The sequence below is a fragment of the Oncorhynchus nerka genome, linkage group LG11, assembly GCF_034236695.1.
Source record: "Oncorhynchus nerka isolate Pitt River linkage group LG11, Oner_Uvic_2.0, whole genome shotgun sequence".
NCBI lineage: Eukaryota > Metazoa > Chordata > Actinopteri > Salmoniformes > Salmonidae > Oncorhynchus > Oncorhynchus nerka.
The window spans coordinates 62,180,803-62,205,885 of record NC_088406.1 but is presented as its reverse complement, the minus strand read 5'-3'; the positions used below and the strand labels follow the sequence as shown (position 1 = coordinate 62,205,885).

At 43.2% G+C, this 25,083-nt stretch overlaps 1 protein-coding gene across 1 annotated transcript in view; it reads right to left on the bottom strand.

The window, feature by feature from the left end:
- LOC115137286 (double C2-like domain-containing protein beta) overlaps positions 1–25,083 on the bottom strand; it is a 46,737-nt gene that overhangs the window by 14,553 nt on the left and 7,101 nt on the right. The window contains exons 5-8 of the mRNA XM_029673514.2: positions 17,234–17,343; positions 4,964–5,090; positions 4,665–4,721; positions 4,145–4,269 (exon numbers count right to left, since the gene is read on the bottom strand). Coding sequence (XP_029529374.1) covers positions 4,145–4,269; positions 4,665–4,721; positions 4,964–5,090; positions 17,234–17,343 — 419 coding nt within the window. The remainder of the gene's footprint in view (positions 1–4,144; positions 4,270–4,664; positions 4,722–4,963; positions 5,091–17,233; positions 17,344–25,083) is intronic.

The following is a 25,083-nucleotide window of genomic DNA, read 5'->3' as shown; positions in this document are numbered from 1 at the left end:
TCTCTCTCTTTCCGATTTTTGTATAATCACTTTGTGACATCTGCTGATGTAAAAAGGGCTTCATAAAAACATTTGATTGATTATACATTTCTTATTCTTTGTACCGTTGTTCCAATCTCATCTTGGATTCATACATTTCATACACCCCTGAACATGGGAATTCCCAACATAATTTACATTCAAGTCCCACCCCTCCTCACCACAGTTTACCAACAAGTGCAGGGGGAACCCCAGAGCCCTATACTACGAATCAGAGGGGTATACTATGACGCAGTGATTATACAAAAAAGCTAGCCAGCTTCATTTAGCTTCACATTCCAGCTCAGGCTTCATCCGTACTACGACGGTGGGTATTGCTCATCTGCCTTGCTGCCAGCAGGCTTGTAACTGCACGTGGGATAGTCGAACGCCAAACTCTTCATTGAGACGAGGCTGAAACATCAATCCACGGGAGAGTCAGTGCCACATTTACATTTGTGCCAAAATCTAAATGAAAGAAAAGTTATCTTGCAAATTCAGCTGGCTATGTTGTGTGAAATAGGCTTTTAGAAGTGTTGTCTTTATTTGATTACTTATCGTGAATGACGTCTTTGGTGTGGTTTTGGTGTGTCCCCCCCCTATCAATAAAATAATTGTATTACGTACTCCAAAGGTTTTATTGTGGGCAAAGTTTTAAATGCACTCTGTCATTATTGAATGTGTAACGTGTTAGGTGTTTTAACATGACTTTTTTAACACATCCCCCCCCCAAAAAAACATTTAATTCAAATATTCAATCAGTCATCTACCTCAAATGAAGGGGATGATGACGCAACCTTAGCGAGAGGGAGGGAATCTGATTTTGTTGGTTCTCAACTCGCAGCAGGGACACATTATAAAATCCTGAGTAGATATACCACTCTGTTTCAATCAAAAGTTACAGATTATGCCCTTTAGAGCACCATCTTATCAAAATCAACACTACAAGCAAATAGACAAAAGGCAGTTTTTTTGATGAAACCATGTAGGAGTGGAAACTGAATCTAATGACTGTTGGGGATTTTCGTATTCAGGTGTGAAGTGTACCAATAATGATTATCTGTTTACACCGAGGAAGCGTCCCAAATGACATCCCTATTCCCTAGAGTGCGCTACCTTTGACAAGGGCCCATAGGAAATATGGTGCCACTTGGGACTCCGGCTCAGCCCGAATGCTCTGTCAAGACATGATGCCGACAGTATATGTACAGTGCAGGTTGTCATATGAATAACAACGATCCTGCTATAGCTTACATAATGCCAGCACAGTGATTCCCAATGTGCTCCTAGGAAACCTCACCACGACTGCACATTTTAATCAAAGGCTTGACGAGTGGCTGATTAGTTGAATCAGGTGTGCTATTTTCCCAAACTGGAAGAGAAAATATGCAGTCCAGTGGGTATTGTAGGACCAGATTGGCAAACATTGACTAGTGACGGTTTAGACTCGAGAGAGGAATAGCAGTTGATTATTTATTTATGTTACATGTCTTTATTTATGCCAGTTAGTCTCCCTATCAATTTGTATGGAGCATAAATAAGCTTTCAACGTGTCATGACTCATGCACTACAACAAGGTTGTGGTAGAGACTGTCAATGGGATATTTGTAGTCGTTACAATAGATATAACCAGCATCAGTGTGCTAGCTTAGCATATAACGCTGCCTGTGACTGGGTTTGAACCAGGGTCCTCTACCTCATCAACACACCTGACAACATAGAAACCAGTTGAGCTATAGAAAAGGATCCAATTCAATAGCAACACTGGTGAGATTTCAAGCTAGCTCCCCCTCAGCAGGAAAGAGTGAACTCGACAATCATTTGTGCCAGGTGTGATATCCCTCCTAAATAGCTCGGGCTAATGTTCCTATCGAGGCCAGCAGGCTAGTCTTTAAAAAAAAAAAAAAAAAAAAAAAATTATTGGGATGTAACTGTTATGAAAGTTGTATTGTCAATTTTGTTTTGTATTTACATGACACTGCAACAAAATTTCCCCATGGGGTCAAAAAAGTTAGTAAGTAAGTAAGCTTACGGCCTTTCCCTTCATCTAATAATGTGCCTTATAATAAAAAAATATACATTTTTATGGGGTAGATCAGCTTTATTATTACATATAGATTTTTAGCTTCCATCAATGTAATTGTATGCATAATTTCCAATCCCCTATATATATATATATATATACAGTATTTAGTCAGCCATCAATTGTGCAAGTTCTCCCACTTAAAAAGATGAGAGAGGCCTGTAATTTTCATCATATGTACACTTCAACAATGACAGACAAAATGAGAAATAAAAATCCAGAAAATCACATTGTAGGATTTGTAATGAATTTATTTGGTGGAAAATAAGTATTTGGTCACCTACAAACAAGCACGATTTCTGGCTCTCACAGACCTGTAACTTCGTCTTTAAGAGGCTCCTCTGTCCTCCACTCGTTACCTGTATTAATGGCACCTGTTTGAACTTGTTATCAGTATAAAAGACACCTGTCCACAACCTCAAAAAGGCACACTCCAAACTCCACTATGGCCAAGACCAAAGAGCTGTCAAAGGACACCAGAAACAAAATTGCACTAGGTAAGCAGCTTGGTTTGAAGAAATCAACTGTGGGAGCAATTATTAGGAAATGGAAAACATACAAGACCACTGATAATCTCCCTCGATCTGGGGCTCCACGCAAGATCTCACCCCGTGGGGTCAAAATGATCACAAGGACGGCGAGCAAAAATCCCAGAACCACACGGGGGGACCTAGTGAATGACCTGCAGAGAGCTGGGACCAAAGTAACAAAGCCTACCATCAGTAACACACTACGCCGCCAGGGACTCAAATCCTGCAGTGCAAGATGTGTCCCCCTGCTTAAGCCAGTACATGTCCAGGCCCGTCTGAAGTTTGCTAGAGAACATTTGGATGATCCAGAAGAAGATTGGGAGAATGTCATATGGTCAGATGAAACCAAAATAGAACTTTTTGGTAAAAACTCAACTCGTCGTGTTTGGAGGACAACGAATGCTGAGTTGCATCCAAAGAACACCATACCTACTATGAAGCATGGGGGTGGAAACATTATGCTTTGGGGCTGTTGTTCTGCAAAGGGACCAGGACGACTGATCCGTGTAAAGAAAGAATGAATGGGGCCATGTATTGTGAGATTTTGAGTGAAAACCTCCTTCCATCAGCAAGGGCATTGAAGATGAAACGTGGCTGGGTCTTTCAGCATGACAAGGATCCCAACAGTGTGTGAAAACCTTATGAAGACTTACAGAAAACGTTTGACCTCTGTCATTGCCAACAAAGGGTATATAACAAAGTATTGAGATAAACTTTTGTTATTGACCAAATACTTATTTTCCACCATAATTTGCAAATAACTTCATTAAAAATCCTACAAAAATCCTCTAATTTTGCCCGTCATAGTTGAAGTGTACCTATGATGAAAATTACAGGCCTCTCTCATCTTTTTAAGTGGGAGAACTTGCACAATTGGTGGCTGACTAAATACTTTTTTGCCCCACTGTATATACTATATATAACATTCTATTGGTTGCAATAATTTTGTTTAATAATTTAAATTGAAATACTAAAAGTTTTGAATCTGCCATCGTTTTATGGAAACTATTTTTGCAATCTATATGGCAAGGCTGTACATTTTTGGTCCTTAAATGAAACTGGTATACTTTTTTTAGTTATTACAATTTTCTTTAACCAATTTTGGTCTTTAATGCAGGGCCGACATAACAAGTTCCTTACTTTCTCCCTCTTCCACTTCCTTTTTTGCAGCAATGCTAGAGAGCCTTTGTTGCTGCCCTATATGTGCCAGCCGGCACAACAGGGAGGACTGCTGACTGGCATCTAGCAACAGAACACCACAGGACCTACTAATGTATAACAACAAGTAATGTGAAATGACAAGGGACAACCACAACAACCTCTCCTCCATTCGTTCCTCCATTCGTTCCATCCATCAACCCATCTTCATTCCGTCCTTTGTGTGTGTGTGTGTGTGTGTGTGCGTGCGTGCGTGCGTGCGTGTGTGTGTGTGTGTGTGTGCGTGCGTGCGTGCGTGCGTGCGTGTGTGTGTGTGTGTGCGTGAGTGCGTGTGTGTGCGCAGCTCAAGACTTACATCTTGACGAAGGGGTCAGAGTACCCATTGGAGTCCATAGCAGCGAGGTGGGCACAGCGTACGATGCCAACCAGTAGACAGCTCTTTTCTGGACTGTAGCACAGCGACACCAGGATACGACCACGCTGGGGGAGGGGGACACACAGTTAGCCATGACACCACTACAAATTTGAACTAAACTGTATTGATAGTTCCCTTAATGTATGTCAATGGACTGACTGTTCATGAATTAAGACCAACACATGTAAAACAGGCAGTAAAAACATACTACAAATAGGGTAACTTAAAATTCATGGAACAAAAAAGTTACAAAATGAATGAAAATAATAAGATGAATTGCATGTTGGGAAATCAGTGACAGGACTGTCACTAACAGTGGGATTAGTACTACTGCTATCATAGTGGCACCATTACTACTGTAATAGTAGTAGCACAACTAATGTTACTACTCCTGCTACGGCCAATACTATATCTATATGACAATCTCTACTATTTATGACAATGATGGTAATCTTCTTACCTCTTCCTCAGCCACAGGTGTTCCTTGCTCCACGGTTTCTTTGTTGATGTCTTTGTTCTGAGTGTGAGAAGGGAGATTGAATTCAATACACAGTTTATAAATCATTAGAGTCCATTGGCGAACTGACGCATACACACGCACATGTGCACACACACTCACTCACTCACTCACACGCACACAAAAACACACATCACTCCCTCACACGCACACGCACACACACACACACACAAAAACACACATGCATACGCACACACTCTCTCTTTCTCTCTCTCGCATGCACACACACACACACTACATACCTGTGTGATTCTCTCCAGACCCATTTTGAATCTTTTGCTCTCGCCCTTGCTCAGTTTCTTCAAGGCGACACGGACCTCTCCGATAAACTCGTTACGACCGAGCCTGTCCATGTCGCACACACACAGCCTACACACAGACAGGAATCAGACAGACAGACAGACAGACAGACAGACAGACAGACAGACAGACAGACAGACAGACAGACAGACAGACAGACAGACAGACAGACAGACAGACAGACAGACAGACAGTGAGCAATAGAAACATATCCTCTCAAGAGCTAGCAGTGGAGACTCTAAGCTGCAGAAAGAAACCCCACTGATCTACAAGTAACTGCCAATATAATGGAAATACCTGAGTAAATGAGGGATGCAAAGGATATTAAAATCAGGTGCTTCTCTAACAAGAGAGTTCTCATCTATATCATTCATAGCTGTCTACTTACCACCACAGACCAATGCTGGCACCAAGACTGCACTCAACCAACTCTATAACGCCATAAGCAAACCACAAAACGCTCATCCAGAAACGGCGCTCCTAGTGACCACCTTTACTCCACACACAGAAATGCATACAAAGCTCTCCCCCACCCTCCATTTGGCAAATCCGACCATAATTCTATCCTCCTGATTGCTGCTTACATGCAGAAACTAAAGAAGGAAGTATCAGTGACTCGCTCAATACGGAAGTGGTCAGATGACGCGGATGCTACGCTACAGGACTGTTTTGCTAGCATAGACTGGAATATGTTCCGGGATACAACAAATGGTATTGAGGAGTATATCACCTCAGTCATCGGCTTCATCAATAAGTGCATCGACGACATCGTCCCCACAGTGACCTTACATTCAAATCCCAACCAGAAGCCATTGATTACAGGCAACATCCACATCGAGCTAAAGGCTAAAGCTGTCGGTTTCAAGGAGCGGAACACTAATATGGACGCTTATAAGAAATCCTGACATGCCCTCAGACGAACCATCAAACAAACAAAGCGTCAATACAGGATTAAGATTGAATCCTACTACACCGGCTCTGATGCTCATCGGATGTGGCAGGGCTTGAAGACTATTACGGACTACAAAGGGAAACCCAGATGCAAGCTGCACAGTGCACCGAGCCTACCAGACGAGCTAAATACCTCCTATGCTCGCTTTGAGGCAAGCAACACTGAAGCATGCACGAAAGCACCAGCTGTTCTGGAGGACTGTGATAACGCACTCGGTAGCCGATGTGAGCAAGACCTTTAACAGGTCAACATTCACAAAGCTGTGGGGCCAGATGGATTACCAGGACATGTACTCAAAGCATGCGCAGACAAACTGGCAAGTGTATTCACTGACATTTTCAACCGAGTATTACCACCATAACAGTCCCTGTGCCCAAGGAAGCGAAGGTAACCTGCCTAAATGATTACCGTGCCGTAGCACTCACATCAGTAGCCATTAAGTGCTTTGAAAGGCTGGTCATGGCTCACATCAAAAGCATCCTCCCAGACGCCCTAGACCCACTCCAATTCGAATACTGCCCCAACAGATCCACAGATGATGCAATTTCTGTCGCACTTCACACTGCCCTTTCCTACCTGGACAAAAGGAACACCTATTTGAGAATGCTGTTCATTAACTACAGCTCAGCGTTCAACACCACAGTGCCCACTAAGCTCATCACTAAGCTAAGGACCCTGGGACTAAACACCTCCCTCTGCAACTGGATCCTGGACTTCCTGACGGGCCGCCCCCAGGGGGTTGCTGTTACTTGCTGTCTATCTATGTGCCCCCGCACATTGACTGGGTACTGGTACCCCCTGTATATAGCATCATTATTGTTATTTTATTGTGTTAATTTTTTAGAATTTTTTTGTTTATTTGGTAAATATATTCTTAACCAACAATGAAGTTAAAGAAGAGTTAAGGGCTTGTAAGTAAGCAATTCATGGTAAGGTGTACACTTGTTGTATTCGGCGCAAATGACAAATAAAGTTTGATTTGAAGTAATTAAGAAATTAACATCCCGTCATGTTTAGGCTCATGTGTAAAAATGGTGGGCAGGCCATTATTTTGGCTACCATGGCTATGCTCCCATAGGATGACAATTCCCCATCCACAGGGCAGGAGTGGCCATTGAATGGTTTGATTAGCATGAAAATGATATCAACCATATACCATTGTCATGTGACCAGATCGCAACCCAAATTATTACATTTATTGTGGAAGAATGGTGTTGCATTCCTCCAGTAGAGTTCCAGACACTTTTAGAATCTTTGGCAAGGTGTATTGAAGCTGTTCTGGTTCGTGGTGGCCCTATTAAGACAAATTATGTTGGTGTATCAGTAATTTTGGCAGTTACCTGTAGCTATACTCTATGCTGTACATGTCTGTCTGTCTGTGCATGCTGTGCTGTACATGTTGGTATGTCTGCCTCTGTACATCTGTCTGTCTGCTTTATCTGTCTGTCTGTCTGTCTGTCTGTCTGTCTGTCTGTCTGTCTGTCTGTCTGTCTGTCTGTCTGTCCTCAATGACAGCAGACCAGTGGAGGCTCCTCAGAGGAGGAAGGGGAGGACCATCCTCTTCAGTGAATTCAATACAAATAACAATTGTAAAACATTGAAAAGTTATCCTTTATAGATAAACCTATACTAAATATATTTACGTCAACAAATAATTTATTAGACACACTGTTTTGCAATGACATCTCTACAGTAGCCTCAACAGCACTCTGTAGGGTAACACCATGGTGTAGCCGGAGGACAGCTAACTTCCTTCCTCCTCTTGGTATATTGACTTCATTACAAAACCTGGGAGGCTCTTGGTTCTCACCCCCTTTCATAGACTTACACAGCAATTATGACAACTTCCAGAGGACATGCGTCAACCTGTCAGAGCTCTTGGAGCATTAATTGACATGTTGTCCACCCAATCAAAGCATCAGTGAATGAATCTAGTGCTGAAAGCATAAGCTACAGCTAGCTAGCACTGCAGTCCATAAAATGTGGTGAGTGAACAAAGCAATTTCTTCAAAAATGAAGGAGAAGCAAGAGAAAGAGAGAGATTTCAAATGTGTTTTTTCAGTTTCACTTAGCTAGTGAATGCAGCTAGCTAGTTTGGCCTACTCAAAACACCCAGCTCAAACACAGGGATGCCATGTTAGATAGCTGGCTATGACTATCCAACACAACATTAGAACTCTTCCATATCAAGGTAAAAGCTTTTGGTTTTACTCATTTATTTCCACCGGGGCCTACTGGTATAACTGCTCTACTGCTTAGTGACTGTAACATTACTGCATAATTGTAGGGGGTTTACTAACGCAGTTCTGTTAGCTATGTTGACTAGGATGTTACTTTAGTTAATATGGTGACAATGATGTGTGGTTTGGATATGGTTTGGCTTGGCTTGTTGTTTTTTTTGTTTTTTTGCCTGGTCACATACTGTTGATGTGTTGTGCATTGAAGTCCACAAATGAAGTGAAAAGGTGAGAGGAGGAGAGCGCATAGATGAGAGAAGGAATACAACGTGGCTGCTATGAAAGTGAACTGTGTTTACACGTGATCAGGGGTGTATTGAATGTGTTGCTGTCTGTCCATGTGTCACTGTCTGTCACCTCAACATTTTCTCTCGACCTGTGTGCATCTACGTTGTAAACGTTCATTCATAGGCTAGGTTGTAACAACCCCATGATGGGTATAGGAAAAATTTGAGTATCACGTAGCAGTCTAAACCTATTGCTGTTACATTGAACTGGGTGAATGGAATATGAATGACAGCCATCCAAAATGCTATAATAGAAATAAGGCCTAATGAAAAAACAATTGTCCTCCCTCATCATAAACGGCACTGACCGCCACTGCAGCAGACAGACAGATAGACATGTCTCTGTGTGTTGCGGAACAGCTCTGATCGGAACCTTAGTTTTGAAGTGAGGAGTAGAATAAGCCGGCATTAAGCAAATCTTGTGTTGAAGAAATATGGTCTGCAAAAAAACAACATTTGAGAGTACGTTTGTGCCTCTATAGTGCACTTGAGATGTTTTATTAAGAACTGAGAATGGCCTTGAGTTTTTTCTCATGTAACTATGACAACTGCGGCATGCTAGTCATTTCACAAGGCTGGTCGTGTTTACTCTTTCAACTACTACTACTCTACTGCTCTCAGATGTTCTCTCACCTTCCTGCATATCCCTCTGGGCTGTCGCCTGGGTAATTGTGCTCTCTCTCTCTCTCTCTCCCTCTCTCTCTTTTTATCCCCCCTGTGACAGTGGTTCCTGTTGGTTCCAGCGTGTTAGTCATACCTGCCGTGCGTGTGTGTGTGCGAGTCAGGACCAGAAGGGTCTTCATGATACTCCCACAATTTCACCCCAACCGTGTTCTCTACATCCTAATCAGTGTGAGGCATGCACTGCATCCAAAATGGCACCCTACAACTTATATAATGCATAGGGCTCTGGTCAAAAGTAGTGCACCATATAGGGAATAGGGTGCCATATGGGATGCAGATATACAGCAGGGTCACAGGAACATGCATTTGACCAATTCTTATATAACGGATCAGTAACCATTGTATGTGTCATTCTATATGACATGATGGTGGTATGTCTGCATTGCACCTCAGCAGTCGTGAAGAAGTAGTGGAGAGAGACAGGTAGAGATACACTAAGTATACCAAACATTAGGAACACCTTCCTAATATTGAGTTGGACCCCCCCTTCCCTTACCCTCGGAACAACCTCAATTCGTCGGGGCATAGACTCTACAAGGTGTCGAAATTGTTCCACAGGGATTCTGGCCCATGTTGACTCTCAAGCTTCCCACAGTTGTGTCAAGTTGGCTGGATGTCCTTTGGGTGGTGGGCCATTCTTGAGCGTGAAAACCCCAGCAGTTCTTGACACAAACCGGTGCGCCCGGCACCTGCTACCAAACCCCGTTCAACAGCACTTAAATACTTTGTCTTGCCCATTCATCCTGGCACAATTACATGTCTCAATTGTCTTAAGGCTTAAACATCCTTCTTTAACCGGTCTCTTCCCCTTCATCTACACTGATTTGAAGTGGATTTAACACGTAACATCAATATGGGATCAAAGCTGTCACCTGGATTCACCTGGTAAGTTTATGTCATAAGTCTATGTCATGGAAAGAGCAATGTTTTGCATACTCAGTGTAGAGAGATACAGTAGGACCTCCGTGATACGAACATGTTCGATGGAGGTCTGAACTGAATTGTCTGTAACTTCACGGTGCATCAAAGCGTTATAGAAAATATTTATTGAGTAGTTACATGTGTTTTCGAATCATTTAGCCAGACACCATAAAGTTCATTTTTATTCTTCATTTAATATGTGTACTGGACTGGTTTGATTTAGCCTGTTCAGTTGACTGTAACTCTGAGGTTTGTATCTTTGAGGTTCTACCGTCGAGAGACAGAGAGGTGGAAAAGTTCTGCCATCAGACTGGCACTCTGTCGGTCTTGTCTGGGCTATGGCAAGGTGTTGACGGTAGCCGTGATTTTGTCACACAGAGCCGACATACTTTCCCTACACCGCTATGGAGCTCTCCATTGACTGACAGCAGGAAGCTCCGGGGTCAAGTTTACCCTGGGTACAGATCTAGGATAAACTTCCCCTCGCCCAAACCTAACCATAACCATTAGTTATAAATCCTCTTAAAGATCGGGTCTTTTTTTTCAACGTTTTGTTAAAAATCGCGCAAAATTTAAACGTCCTGCTACTCATGCCAGGAATATAGTACATGCATATGATTAGTATGTGTGGATAGGAAACACTCTGAAGTTTCTAGAACTAGTTAAATAATGTCTGTGACTATAACAGAACGTGTGTAGCAGGCAAAACCCCAAGGAAAACTGTTCATCAAAAAAATAAAAAATATCCCTCCGCCAGTTGTCTGTATTGTCTATGGCAAGGGAAAATAGATAGCGACAAGTTTACAATGCCTACAGCTTCCACACGATGTCGCCAGTCTTGGCAATTGGGTTGAAGTTAATCCTTGGTGAAATTAAGAATAGGCACTTCCTGTCATCGGGTACACAGGAGGAAGTTTTGAAAGAGAGAATATCGACCAAGATTTCAAGACCTGCTGCTATTGAATACAGATCGCCCCGTGATCAATTTGATCGATTATTAACATTTACTAATACCTAAAGTTGGTTTACAAAAGTAGTTTGAAGTGTTTTGTCAAAGTTTATAGGCAACTTTTTTCATTTAAAAAAATTACGTTGCGTTTTGGAAAGCTGTTTTTTCCTGGATCAGACGGGCTTCATAAATGGACATTTTGGGTATACATGGGCGGATTTAATCGAAAAAAAGACCCAATTGTGATGTTTATGGGACATATAGGAGTGTTTTATATTTTATTTCTGCATTTTGTGTAGCGCCGGCTACGCTAATTATTTTGTTTACGTCCCCTTCAGGCATTTCGGGGGGTTGCATGCTATCAGATAATAGCTTCTCATGCTTTCGCCGAAAAGCATTTTAAAAATCTGACATGTTGGCTAGATTCACAACGAGTGTAGCTTTAATTGAGTACCCTGCATGTGTGTTTTAATGAAAGTTTGAGTTTTAGTGAGTCTATTAGCATTTGGCGTTGGCCATTTGCATTTCCTGTTGGCTAAGTGAGACGCTAGCGTCTCACCTTGCTCTAAGAGGATTTATCAGAATGCTAAACTTTTTATCGTTAATATCTCACCTTTGTCATACATTTATTGATTGCAGCCAAGAAATATGATATAAGAGGAGGACATTTGGTATTATTGTACCTCAGTGGGAGTTACAATTGCCAAGACCCACCCCTGCCGTCTACTAACAAGTATAGGGGCAGCATTTTGGAAGAAATTAAGTTACAGCTAATGCCTTGCGCCTGAAGTTGTAAAACACAATAAAAGTCCTTGCTGGAAGGTAAATGCACATTAGCATTATCAGTCCCTATGCTCCACTATAATTCCCTATTCACATCCACTGCCAATGCTACGCTACAATTTCCTATTCCCATCCACTGCCTATGCTACGCTACAATTCCCTATTCACATCCACTGCCTATGCTATGCTACAATTCCCTATTCACATCCACTGCCTATGCTATGCTACAATTCCCTATTCCCATCCACTGCCTGTGCTACGCCACAATTCCCTATTCCCATCCACTGCCTATGCTATGCTACAATTCCCTATTCACATCCACTGCCTATGCTATGCTACAATTCCCTATTCACATCCACTGCCTATGCTACGCTACACTTCCCTATTCACATCCATTCCATACTACACTAAAATTCCCTATTCACATCCACTGCCTATGATACACTACAATTTCCTATTCACATCCACTGCCTATGCTGCGCTAATTCCCATTTGCCAGTCATTGTGCCCAAGTGTAAAGCCTGCTGTTCAGCTATTATCCAGTTCTACAGCTCTGGTTCCCCAGGCTGCCCCCATGGGGAGAGGCTGAATTTGGCGGTGCACCGTGTTGGGGGAAGAGTTTTGAGTAGCCCCCCCTCCTGATCTACCCTGCTGGGACTGATGATGCAGGTCTCACAGAGGGGCCAAGCCAGGGGGCAGGCAGCACAGTCAGGGTACACACAGACTGGGACTCACGCCCTCTCCTGTCTTCCTCGGTCTGCCCTCCCGCTTTCTTTCTCTCTCACTCACTCCATGCCTTGTCTTTCTCTCCATAGGCTCTCTCACTTTTCCTCTGCCCCTTTCTCTTTCCATCTCTCTCTCTCTCTCTCTGCCCTCAACTTGTTCTCCCTTTCTTGGTTTGCCCTGCATCCCACTTGCCCTGCATCCCACTCTCTCTTTCCACCCCACTCCCTCTCCTTCTCATCTGAAAATGTTCCCCCTCTCCTAAGCACTGTGCCTCTTTCTCTCCTCCTGTTCCCTCACTTTCTCCACCTCCATTCCCCTCTTTCTTGGAACCCTAATCCTCTCTTCTATCCTCACCTCCCTTTCCTTTCCCGTCTGTCCTCATCTACAACCCTGTTTCTTGGCATCCCCCTCTTTGCCCTGGCTTTCTCCCCTCCTCTATCCTCCCTTTCCCTGGCATGGCTCTACCGTCTTTAATCCCCTCTGTCTTGGAACCCCTCCCTCTCTATCTTCCGTTTTGTCCTCCCTTTCCTGGCTCTGCCTAGCTTCTGTGCTGGCCTGTGTCTGGGGGCTGTCTCCTTGGCTGGAGGTCAGGTGGGTTCCCTGGGCATTCAGGGTCTTTCCTGAAACCTTATCTACAAAGAGATGGAGTGTGTGTGTGTGTGTTTGTGTTTGGGTGTGTGTGTGTGTGTGTGTGTCTGGGGGGAGTGGGGGGCTACATGGCTTCTCTGCCCAGTGTCTGTCCTTGACTGCATGCCAGAGGGTATCTGTCCAGTGCACACACCAGACCGGATGCATTAGAGAGGGGGTGAGGAGTGTGTGTACAGTCCCTTCAGAAAGTATTCACGCCCCTTGACTTTTTCTACATTTTGTTGTGTTAAAATGGATTGACACAACAAAATGGACTAAATAGAGATTGTGTGTCCCTGGCCTATACACAATATCCCATAATGTCAAAGTGGTGTTATGTTATGTTAAGAGCCGAAATGTCTTGAGTCAATAAGTATTCAACCCCTTTGTTCTGGCAAGCCTAAATAAGTTCAGGAGGAAACATTTGCTTAACAAGTCACATAATAAGTTGCATGGACTCACTCTGTGTGCAATAATAGTGTTTAGAGTGATTTTTGAATGACCACCTCATCTCTGTTCTCCACACATAGAGTCATCCATAAGGTCCCTCAGTCGAACAGTTCATTTCAAACACAGATTCAACCACATCGACCAGGGAAGTTTTCCAATGCCTCACAAAGGGGCGGCAGCGTAGCCTCGTGGTTAGAGCGTTGGACTAGTAACCGAAAGGTTGCAAGTTCGTAATCCCCGAGCTGACAAGGTACAAATCTGTCGTTCTGCCCCTGAACAAGGCAGTTTACCCACTGTTCCTAGGTCGTCATTCAAAGTAAAAATGTGTTCTTAGCTGACTTGCCTAGTTAAAGAAAGGTTTACAGAAAAAGAAGGGCACCTATTGGTAGAACACTGGTAAACATTTCAAAAGCAGATGCTGAATATCCCTTTGAGCATGGTGAATTCATTCATTACACTATGGATGGTGTATCAATGCACCCAGTCACTACAGAGATACAGGCGTCCTTCCTAACTCAGTTGCCAGAGAGGATGGAGACGGATCAGGGATTTGACCATGAGATCAATGGTGACTTTAAAACAGTTGCCGAGTTTGATGGCTGTGATGGGAGAAAACTGAGGATGGATCAACAACATTGCAGTTGCTCCACAATACGAACCTAAATGACATAAAGGGGAAAGGGGGGATACCTCGTCAGTTGTCCAACTGAATGTATTCAACTGAATTGTGTCTTCCATAGTGAAAAGAAGGAAGAAAATATTCCAATACACACATCCTGTTTGCAATAAGTCACTGAAGTAAAACTGCAAAAAATGTGGCAAAGAAATTAACTTTATGTCCTGAATTCAAAGAGCTTTGTTTGGGGCAAATCCAACAACACATCACTAAGTGCCACTCTTCATATTTTCAAGCATGGTGGTGGCTACATCATGTTATGGGTATGCTTGTCATTGGCAAGGAATAGGGAGTATTTTAGGATAAAAAGAAACGGAATAGAGCTAAGCACAGGCAAAATCCTAGAGTAAAACCTGGGTCTGCTTTCCACCAGACACTGGGAGACAAATATACCTTTCAGCAGGACAATAACCGAAAACACAAGGCCAAATTTACACTGGAGTTGCTGACCAAGATGACATGGAAATTTCCTGAGTTGCCAAGTTACAGTTTTGACTTAAATCGACTTGAAAATCTATTGCAGGATTTGAAAATGGCTGTTTGGCAATGATCAAAAACCATCTTGACAGAGCTTGAAATTTATTTTCAAAGAATAAGGTGAAAATATTGTATAATCTATGTGTGCAAAGCTCTTAGAGGCTTACCCAGAAAGAGTCACAGCTGTAATTGCTGTCAAAGGTGATTCTAATATGTGTTGACTGAGGGGGTTCAATACTTAGGTAATAAGACACACTAGTATTTTTATTATTCTAATAATTTTTGGGACGAAAGTTAAAAATGGTCTTCCGCTTTGAAATTACAGAGTATTTTGTGTAGATCGTTGACAAAGAAAATGACAATTAAATCCATTTTAATCCCATTTTGTAACACTATAAAATGTGGGGGAAATGTCAAGGGGTGTGAATACTTTCTGAAGGCACTCAGTGTGTGTGTGTGCGTATGAGTGCCTGCGTATGAGTGCCTATGTCTGTGTGTATATCCCTGAGGCATGGGTTTTACATTGCTGCATTTATCATGACGCTGCCAAACACACAAACACAACCACGCGCATAAAGTTGCCACGCTCGACCTCAATCACTTCAGCGCTTTGTATCAAGAGCACTCGATGAATGATGGGGCTGAGACTCGAGAGACTGAACGAGAGCCAACACCTGAGTGGGTTACCGCGGCGACAGCTAATGGAACAGTTGGCCGGTGTGCATGGCAGTTTTTTTGGTTCGTCCGCGGGACAATTAATTGGCCAGGTGGCCCTCTGGGACCTGTAGGCAAGTTGTTTTATAATATACAGTGGGGCAAAAAACTATTTAGTCAGCCACCAATTGTGCAAGTTCTCCCACTTAAGAAAATGACAGAGGCCTGTAATTTTCATCATAGGTACAATTCAACTATGACAGACAAAATGAGAAAAAAAAATCCAGAAAATCACATTGTAGGATTTTTAATGAATTTATTTGCAAATTATGGTGGAATATAAGTATTTGGTCACCTACAAACAAGCAAGATTTCTGGCTCTCACAGACCTGTAACTTCTTCTTTAAGAGACTCCTCTGTCCTCCACTCGTTACCTGTATTAATGGCACCTGTTTGAACTTGTTATCAGTATAAAAGACACCTGTCCACAACCTCAAAAAGGCACACTCCAAACTCCACTATGGTCAAGACCAAAGAGCTGTCAAAGGACACCAGAAACAAAATTGGAGACCTGCACCAGGCTGGGAAGAATGAATCTGCAATAGGTAAGCAGCTTGGTTTGAAGAAATCAACTGTGGGAGCAATTATTAGGAAATGGAAGACATACAAGACCACTGATAATATCCCTCGATCTGGGGCTCCACGCAGGATCTCAACCCGTGGGGTCAAAATGATCACAAGAACGGTGAGCAAAAATCCCAGAACCACACGGGGGGACCTAGTGAATGACCTGCAGAGAGCTGGGACCAAAGTAACAAAGCCTACCATCAGTAACACACTACGCTGCCAGGGACTCAAATCCTGCAGTGCCAGACGTGTCCCCTGCTTAAGCCAGTACATGTCCAGGCCCGTCTGAAGTTTGCTAGAGAGCATTTGGATGATCCAGAAGAAGATTGGGAGAATGTCATATGGTCAGATGAAACCAAAATATAACTTTTTGGTAAAAACTCAACTCGTCGTGTTTGGAGGACAAAGAATGCTGAGTTCCATCCAAAGAACACCATACCTACTGTGAAGCATTGGGGTAGAAACATCATGCTTTGGGGCTGTTTTTCTGCAAAGGGACCAGGACGACTGATCCGTGTAAAGGAAAGAATGAATGGGGCCATGTATCGTGAGATTTTGAGTGAAAACCTCCTTCCATCAGCAAGGGCATTGAAGATGAAACGTGGCTGGGTCTTTCAGCATGACAATGATCCCAAACACACCGCCCGGGCAACGAAGGAGTGGCTTCGTAAGAAGCATTTCAAGGTCCTGGAGTGGCCTAGCCAGTCTCCAGATCTCAACCCCATAGAAAATCTTTGGAGGGAGTAGAAAGTCCGTGTTGCCCAGCAACAGCCCCAAAACATCACTGCTCTAGAGGAGATCTGCATGGAGGAATGGGCCAAAATACCAGCAACAGTGTGTGAAAACCTTGTGAAGACTTACAGAAAACGTTTGACCTCTGTCATTGCCAATAAAGGGTATATAACAAAGTATTGAGATAAACTTTTGTTATTGACCAAATACTTATTTTCCACCATAATTTGCAAATAACTTCATTAAAAATCCTACAAAAATCCTCTCATTTTGCCTGTCATAGTTGAAGTGTACCTATGATGAAAATTACAGGCCTCTCTCATCTTTTTAAGTGCGAGAACTTGCACAATTGGTGGCTGACTAAATACTTTTTTGCCCCACTGCCAGTATAATACACACATAGGAGTTGTAGTTCTCTGTAGTTCCGTACCTGAGAGTTTTGGTGGTCATGTCGATAGCGGTGATGCCGTGGTACATCAGCGTCTCGCTCCACACTGGGTTCAGAGTGTTCTTCAGTGTTTTGGTGCGGAGCTTGTTCGCCTGCAGGGGACGAACGTGAGGATAGCGGGTTGAGAGATGGAAAGGGACACGAGGAGGAGAGAAAGGATTGGGATAAGAGGGAGAGAGGAGAGAGAGAGTATAGAAAACAGTGCGTCTGGGAGCATAGGGGAAAGAAATGGGCGATCGAGAAAGTGACAGGTGGGAAGAGATGAGAGAGAGAGAGGTGAGGCAATTGGGGAGGAGTACGAGGGAGTTGAGATGATAGACAGAGAGATAAGAGGGAAATCATTAGAGAGAGAGAGAGAGAAACTTAATTTATCTCCTTCCCTCAGGAAATGGTAGACATCTGTTCACCTACTTTATAGAGGAGGACAGGAGGCTTCCCCACTTCACCTGTCTGTCTGTCTGTCTGTCTGTCTGTCTGTCTGTCTGTCTGTCTGTCTGTCTGTCTGTCTCCCTAGCCTGTTGCTAGCACCACTACCAGCCAGACCCGCAAACAAGCACTAAGCTAATGCTAACACAACACACCACACCTGTAAATTAACCCGCTCTAACACAATTAGCATGAAAAATCAAAGCCCCTCAATGAAGAAAGGCCTAGCGTTACCGTCCGATAATGCTACGCTAACTTCCCCTTCATGAATGATTGAGAAAGCAAGGTTTTCACATTAGCTAGCTCTAAACTATTTTCCATTATAAGCTGCCTCCAGGATGTGCTGCTGTTTTACATATTTCATTTATTTTCTCGGTTACACAACGGCTGTTTTTTTTCTCGTTTTGATGCCGAGACCAGGCACGCTTCCTCACTTACTCAGCCTTGAATCCCCCCAGTGCACACACACACACACATACATACATAAAAACACACACACACGGACACACATGCACACGCACACACGCACACGCACACACACACACACATACGAACAAACACGCCAAGAGAGTGGAGAACTGTATACTCTCGAGGTACTCAAGCACGAGCCTAAATCCCCACTCCCCGGGGCATTCTGGTGCTCCAGAGCTAATTACCTTCAGTCTCTCTTTCTTTCTCTAAACATCTCTGTCTCTCTCTCTTTCTCTTTCTCTAAACATCTCTGTCTCTCTCTTTCTCTAAACATCTCTGTCTATCTCTCTTTCTCTTTCTCTAAACATCTCTGTCTCTCTCTCTCTCTCTTTCTCTAAACATCTCTGTCTCTCTCTCTGTTTCTCTAAACATCTCTCTCTCTCTCTTTCTCTTTCTCTAAACATCTCTCTCTCTCTTTCTCTTAACATCTGTCTTTCTCTCTTTCTCTAAACATCTCTGTCTCTCTCTTTCTCTTAACATCTCTGTCTCTCTCTCTCTCTTTCTCTTTCTCTAAACATCTCTCTCTTTCTCTATCTCTTTCTTCCTCAAATCCCCCCCTCTCTTCCTCCATTCCTCACTTTTTTTCCACCTCTTTCTTATCTTTTTCACCTATACCACCAGGTACATCCTCATCCAAAACAGCATATGGTGTCAGCAAAAATCACCTGCCTGGCTCCCCTCCCTCTTCATCTCCATCTATCTCTTTCTCTCACCTGCTCCCTTCCCCCCATCATCAATGATGTTACATGTTTCCCTAAATATTTCATCTTTAGCCCTCCGCCTCTCCCTCACTCCCCCCCATCCATCTATATGGACCCTCTCCCCCTCTTCCTCTCTCCCTCTCTTCCTCTCTCTCCTGTTCCCCAAACAAACTGGCTAAGACTGTGACTCAGAAAGCTCATTCTCCATGCGCCACAATTAGGACAGGGAGCAGATGAGAACGTCGAGCCGAGGAGACACCAAGAACCTCTCTCACGTCTCTCTCTCTTTCTCTCTCTTTTCACCTCTCTCTCTCTCTCTCTCTCTCTCTTTTCTTTCTCCCTGTCCTCTATCCCTCTCTCTCTCTTCCTCTCTCCGTGTAATGTGTGAGTGTGTGTGAGGAGGAGAGAATGTGTAAAGGCGTGTGTTGTGTTTTTGTGCATGAGCGAGAGAGCAAGTGTGTGTTTCTGTGGAGGTGTGTTTAGTCAGGTGTGTCTGTCCATGTGAGCCCAGCGTTCCTTTAGTATGAGTAATCATCTTGTGCCCCTGTATGTGTGGACGCTGGTGTGTGAAGGAGTGTGTGGGAGTCTATGTGGGAGTATCTCTGTGTGTGAGTGGGGAGAGTGTGTGTGTGTGTGCTCGTGCCCCTGTGTGTGCAAGATGGTGTGTACGGGTGTGAGTCCCTCCCTGCCGTCTGCCAGCCCCCCCTGTCATCCTCTGTTTCACACTCACGTGCTCCCCACTCCTCGGCGCTGAAGACTCGTGTGGTCGATATTTACCAAACGGGGCTTTGTGGGTACTTACGTATGTGCTGACGTACGTACCCCCCGCCTGCCCTCGCCTGTTGACGTGAGTAGCGTAACAATCGGCGCTGTTTCCATGACAACCACCCGCTGCTGTCCTCCCTTCACCCATCTCCCCCCTCCTCCCTCCCTCCTTCTCTCCCCCTTTACCTCCCGCCCTCCTCCTCGGCACTGTGTTGCTATTCCAAGGTCATAGAGGGTCACAGAGAGAGAGATAGTGACAGAGATGAGGGCGGGGTGGAGAAACAGGGTGTGGAATAAAAGGAGGGGGGGAGGGTATAAACAGAAGCAGACCTAGTAGCTTTGTTTGCTGTATTTTTGGTGGGGTTTTGACCACAGACATTGTGTTTATAATACCGGTCTCTATCTCTATGCGGCTATCACAACTTACTTCGACGTTGACCCAAACCCAAGATGGCCGCCACCAACAAACAACCACCTGATAAGATTTTGTGTCGGCTGCCAAATCCTCCCGACCGTTCCCAAGAACAACTCCGAAATCTAAACAAAGCCAGTAAAGTGGGAACAAAACATTGCCGTGGAGCATAGAGAACTACCACATTATCCAGCAAAGTGCCAAAACAACTCCTTTTCAATAGTCGATGTAGCTTGTCAACGTGCTACATTAGCTAGCTAGTTACATTTAGCTATAAAGCCAAAGCCCAATTTTTTCCAAGTACATGGACTTGCCAGACAAATAGAAAAAGTAGCCAGACAGAGAGTTACCAGGTTGGGGAGAAAAGAAAAATTCAGAACAAGCAAGATTTTGCCACGATTTCTTCTGAAATACACAGCTAAATTATTGAATAGTTTAACAAATTTACCTCCCAGATTTGTAAAATAAATTGTGGTATTGAATAGAAAGACATTCATTTACAATTGAAATTACTGGAAATTTATGAATTCATTTATGAATTCAGTCTGTTGTAAAATGACGCAGAAACTAAATTTAAGAATGGGAAGCATAGAAATAGCGCACATAGAACATATTTACTGCCTCTTAGACTTGTGTTCAATGAGAATGACAGATCTAACTCATTTCTATGTGAATTTTGTAGGGTCGCCCACTTTGAGGGAAGTCGGTAGAGTAGTAATTTAGTCCAAAAAACTAGTTTAGTGTATTCTTTCAATGTCATTTATTGTGGCAAAAACTACATCTAGTCTACTCTTTCAATTTACTTTGTTGTGGCAAAAACCTAAGAAAAAAGGTTGTGTTCTGTCAAGTAAACATGGATTCCCTGTTGAGAATCAACAATATAGAATTGCAGGACAATGGTTTTAAAAATGCTGCTGTATAAGTGCTGTAGCATGCCAGGGGCATACTTTATGTATACGGTAGCTAAGAAAGTATGTGTATGTTGTGTAGTAAGCTGTTAGTAGCCCATGTGTCTCACCCTAAAAATGTGGTCCCTCTAGCGGCCCTCAGAACTTAGCCTGCTGTTCTGACTTGGTGGTGCACCAATAGCCTATAGCCTGTTTTAGAGAAATGTCATCATCGAATATTGTAAGAGCTTATGTTCCCCCGTTAATTATCCTACGGTTCTGACTTGGTGTACAGGGAGAATACAGTAAGAAAGGCCCATGTTCTGAATTCTGTTGCTGTGTATTTCAAAAGTGCAGAACGAATAGGCATATCATCCGTCTCAGCTCTCTCATGTCTTAATCGAAATTATGGCTTGTGAGAATGCTATTCATTGACTACAGCTCAGCATTCAACACTATAGTGCCCTCAAAGCTCATCAATAAGCAAAGGACCCTGGAACTAAACACCTCCCTCTGCAACTGGATCCTGGACTTCGTGACGGGCCTTCAACCAGGTGGTAAGGGTAGGTAACAACACATCCGCCACAGTGATCCCCTCAGGGGTGCGTGCTCAGTCCCCTCCTGTACTCCCTGTTCACTCATGACTGCACAGCCAGGCACGACTCCAACACCATCAATAAGTTTGCTGATGACACAACAGTGGTAGGCATGATCACAGAGAATGACGAGACAGCCTATAGGAAGGAGGTCAGAGACCTGGCTGTGTGGTGCCAGGACAACAACCTCTCCCTCAACGTGATCAAGACATAGGAGATGATTGTGGACTACAGGAAAAGGAGGACTGAGCACGCCCCCACTCTCATCGATGGGGTTGTAGTGGAGCAGGTTGAGAGCTTCAAGTTCCTTGGTGTCCACGTCACCAAAATAACATGATACAAGCACACCAAGATACTTGTGAAGAGGGCACGACAAAACCTATTCCCCCTTAGGAGACTGAAAATATTTGGCATGGGTCCTCAGATCCCTAAAAGGTTCTACAGCTGCACCATCGAGAGCATGACTGGTTGCATCACTTCCTGGTGTGGCAACTACTCGGCCCCTGACCGCAAGGCACTACAGAGGGTAGTGCATACGGCCTAGTACATCAATTGGGCCACGTTTCCTGCCATCCAGGACCTCAATACCAGGCGGTGTCAGAGGAAGGTCCTGCAAATTGTCAAAGACTCCAGCCACCCTAGTCACAGACTCTTCTCTCTGCTACCGGAGTGCCAAGTCTAGGTCCAAGAGGCTTCTAAACAGCTTCTACCCCCAAGCCATAAGACTCATGAACATCTAATCAAATGGCTACCCAGACTATTTGCATTGCACCCCCCCCCCCCTCACCCCCTCTTTTACACCGCTGCTACTCTCTGTTATTATCTATGCATAGTCACTCTAATAACTCAACCTACATGTACATATTACCTCAATTACCTCGACTAACCGGTGCCCCCGCACATTGACCCATATCTTGCCTCGCATGCGTCTCATACGCTCATCATTTCCTTATGCCATAGTTTGTACAGCGCCATTGTTTGACTGCTTATACATGTATAGGGGATATCGCGTTAGTATCTTATTCATCCTTTTAGACAATGTTAGAATGGCGCATTTCATTGTTTTGCTTACTTTGTGTAGCCTATTGAAATTCACTCTTGTGGTTTTCTCCACGAGGAAGGAGTACTGCAGCATGGTCTGTAGCCATGCTTGCCAGTGACAGCCTCTTCACATTCAAATACTTTTGTTCAACAAAAAGTTTATGTAATTCCAGGACATATATCTATAAAAGTGGAGCCTTTTTGATAGTATTTTCCTTCCTTTTAAGACCACATAATAAAATACTTCAAACGGTATGCTAACAGCGCTCTCTCTCTCTGTCTCTGTCTCTGTCTCTGTCTCTCTCTCTCTCTCTCTCTCTCTGGCTCTGTCTCTGTCTCTCTCTCTCTCTCTCGACAAAGAATGGTATAGTTAAGGCCTCAACATCATGCAGAATTGATCGGAACTCAAATCTATCAGAATATCTCTTACCACTTATGACCTCCACAAGAGACAGCCCAAGTTTGATAGACTCTGGTCTCCACTATTCAACTATATTTCAAACTGGACAGAGTGAACGGGGTGACTAGGGAAATGCGCAGATACATGTTGTGTAAGGTACTGTAAAACCTAAAAACAAATTATTGGCCCGTTGTCTCAGCGAATGCTTGAAATAGCTGATAAGAACCTTGATAGTGCTGCTGCAAGTGGTATATGTTTTTTTTGTGTGTTTTTATTTTAATTTAGTTTTTGAGTACGTGTGCGTATGTGTGTGTGTGTATGTACGTATGTATGTATGTATGTATATATATATGTACCAAGGAAAATATATAGATTAAGAAAAATAAATGCTTTTATTTGACTTTATCATTCATTTTAATTAAATTTGTATTTTTTCAAATGTATTATTATTTTTTGACTTTTTCTTTTTTTAAAGCCTGTCACATCTGTGAATGTGGAATGTGTTTTGTTGGTTGATTGAAAAACAAGAAAACTTAATAAAACTTTAAATTGAAAAAAAAAAAGAATATCTCTTACAGTCCATTTTGAAAGTGCTGACCGAATAGGCACTTGCTCATACATAGAGCTAAGTGTGGTAATGAGATAAATAATCTACCCCGAGTTCTACTGGTGAACATACAATCACTGGAGAACAAACTGGACAAGCTCTGATCTATCCTATCAATGGGACCGGAAGAACTGTAATATCCTATGTTTCTCGGAGTCGTGGCTGAACAAAGACATGGATAATATACATCTAGCTGGTTTTTCTATGCATCGTCAAGACCGCAAGGCAGCGTCAGGTAAGGTTGGGGGGGAGAGCTGTGACTCTTTGTTAACAACAAAATAACTGCGCAATCTGTAATATTAAGGAAGTCTCGAGGTTCTGCTCGACTGAGTTAAAATACCTTATGATAAGCTGTAGACCAGGGTTCCCCAACTGGCCCCCCAAGCTTCATTCAAATAATAAAAAAATATATATATATATTTTAAATGATTATACTTTTTTATTGTTGGACATGAAAGACTGTAGAAACTTGAAATTACTATGATTTTGTCAAACATTATATCTGTTTGGGCATCTTGTGGTCAATTTGCAGTCCTACAAATTATTTGTAATTACTTTCCGGCCCCCAAGAAAATAATTGTCCCACGGCTGAATCTAGTTGATGATCCCTGATGTAGACCATACTATTTACCAAGAGACAAGCTGTCTATTTACCACCACAAACCAATACAGGCACTAGGACTGCACTGAAATAGTTGTATAGGGCCGTGAGCAAACAAGAAAATACTAATCGAGAGGCGGCGTTCCTAGTGGCTGGTGACTTTAATGAAGGGAAACGGAAACACGTTTTACCTCATTTCTACCAGCATGTCACCTGTGCAGCTAGAGGAGACACAAGTCTAGATCACCTTTACTCCACACACAGAAACGCATACAAAACTCGCCCTCCATTTGGACAATCTGACTATGGCTCTATCCTCCTAATTCCTGTTTACAAGCAAAAACTCAAACGAGAAGTACCAGTGACGTGCTCAATACATAATTGGTCCGATGAGCTACAGGACTGTTTTGCTAGCACGGACTGAATTTATATATTTTTTTATTAAAATAAATAAACAAAGGAATACGCGCCTGTATTTATCTGATGGAGTTTACCACATCAGTCACCGGCTTCATTAATAAGTGCATCGATGAGGTTGTCCCCACAGTGACCGTGGCAGCTCAGGGGAGTCAGAGGTGAATCTCACAATAAAATAAGACAGCGGGAGACCGTTTTGTGGTGCTCAAACAAAAGCTGTTCTTTAATAAAGGTTACTTTAATTGCTGTTTGGAATTTAGCGATTTTACCTGCATCTTGCTTTCGTCTTCTCCCAAACTTTGACTGCAGCCAACCAGTGGTGTTTCCCTGTAATCACTCACTTTGTGACTGTCAGGCTCATGTCCCATCAATAGATCACTAGAAGATGCATTCTAAGCAGGAGAAGACTAGCGAGTTGAAACATTTCAATGAAAAGAAGCTTAGTTAGTTGGATAAAGTAGTCAGTTGACAATGAGTCTGTTGTTTAGCCGACAGCTGGCGCTTATGG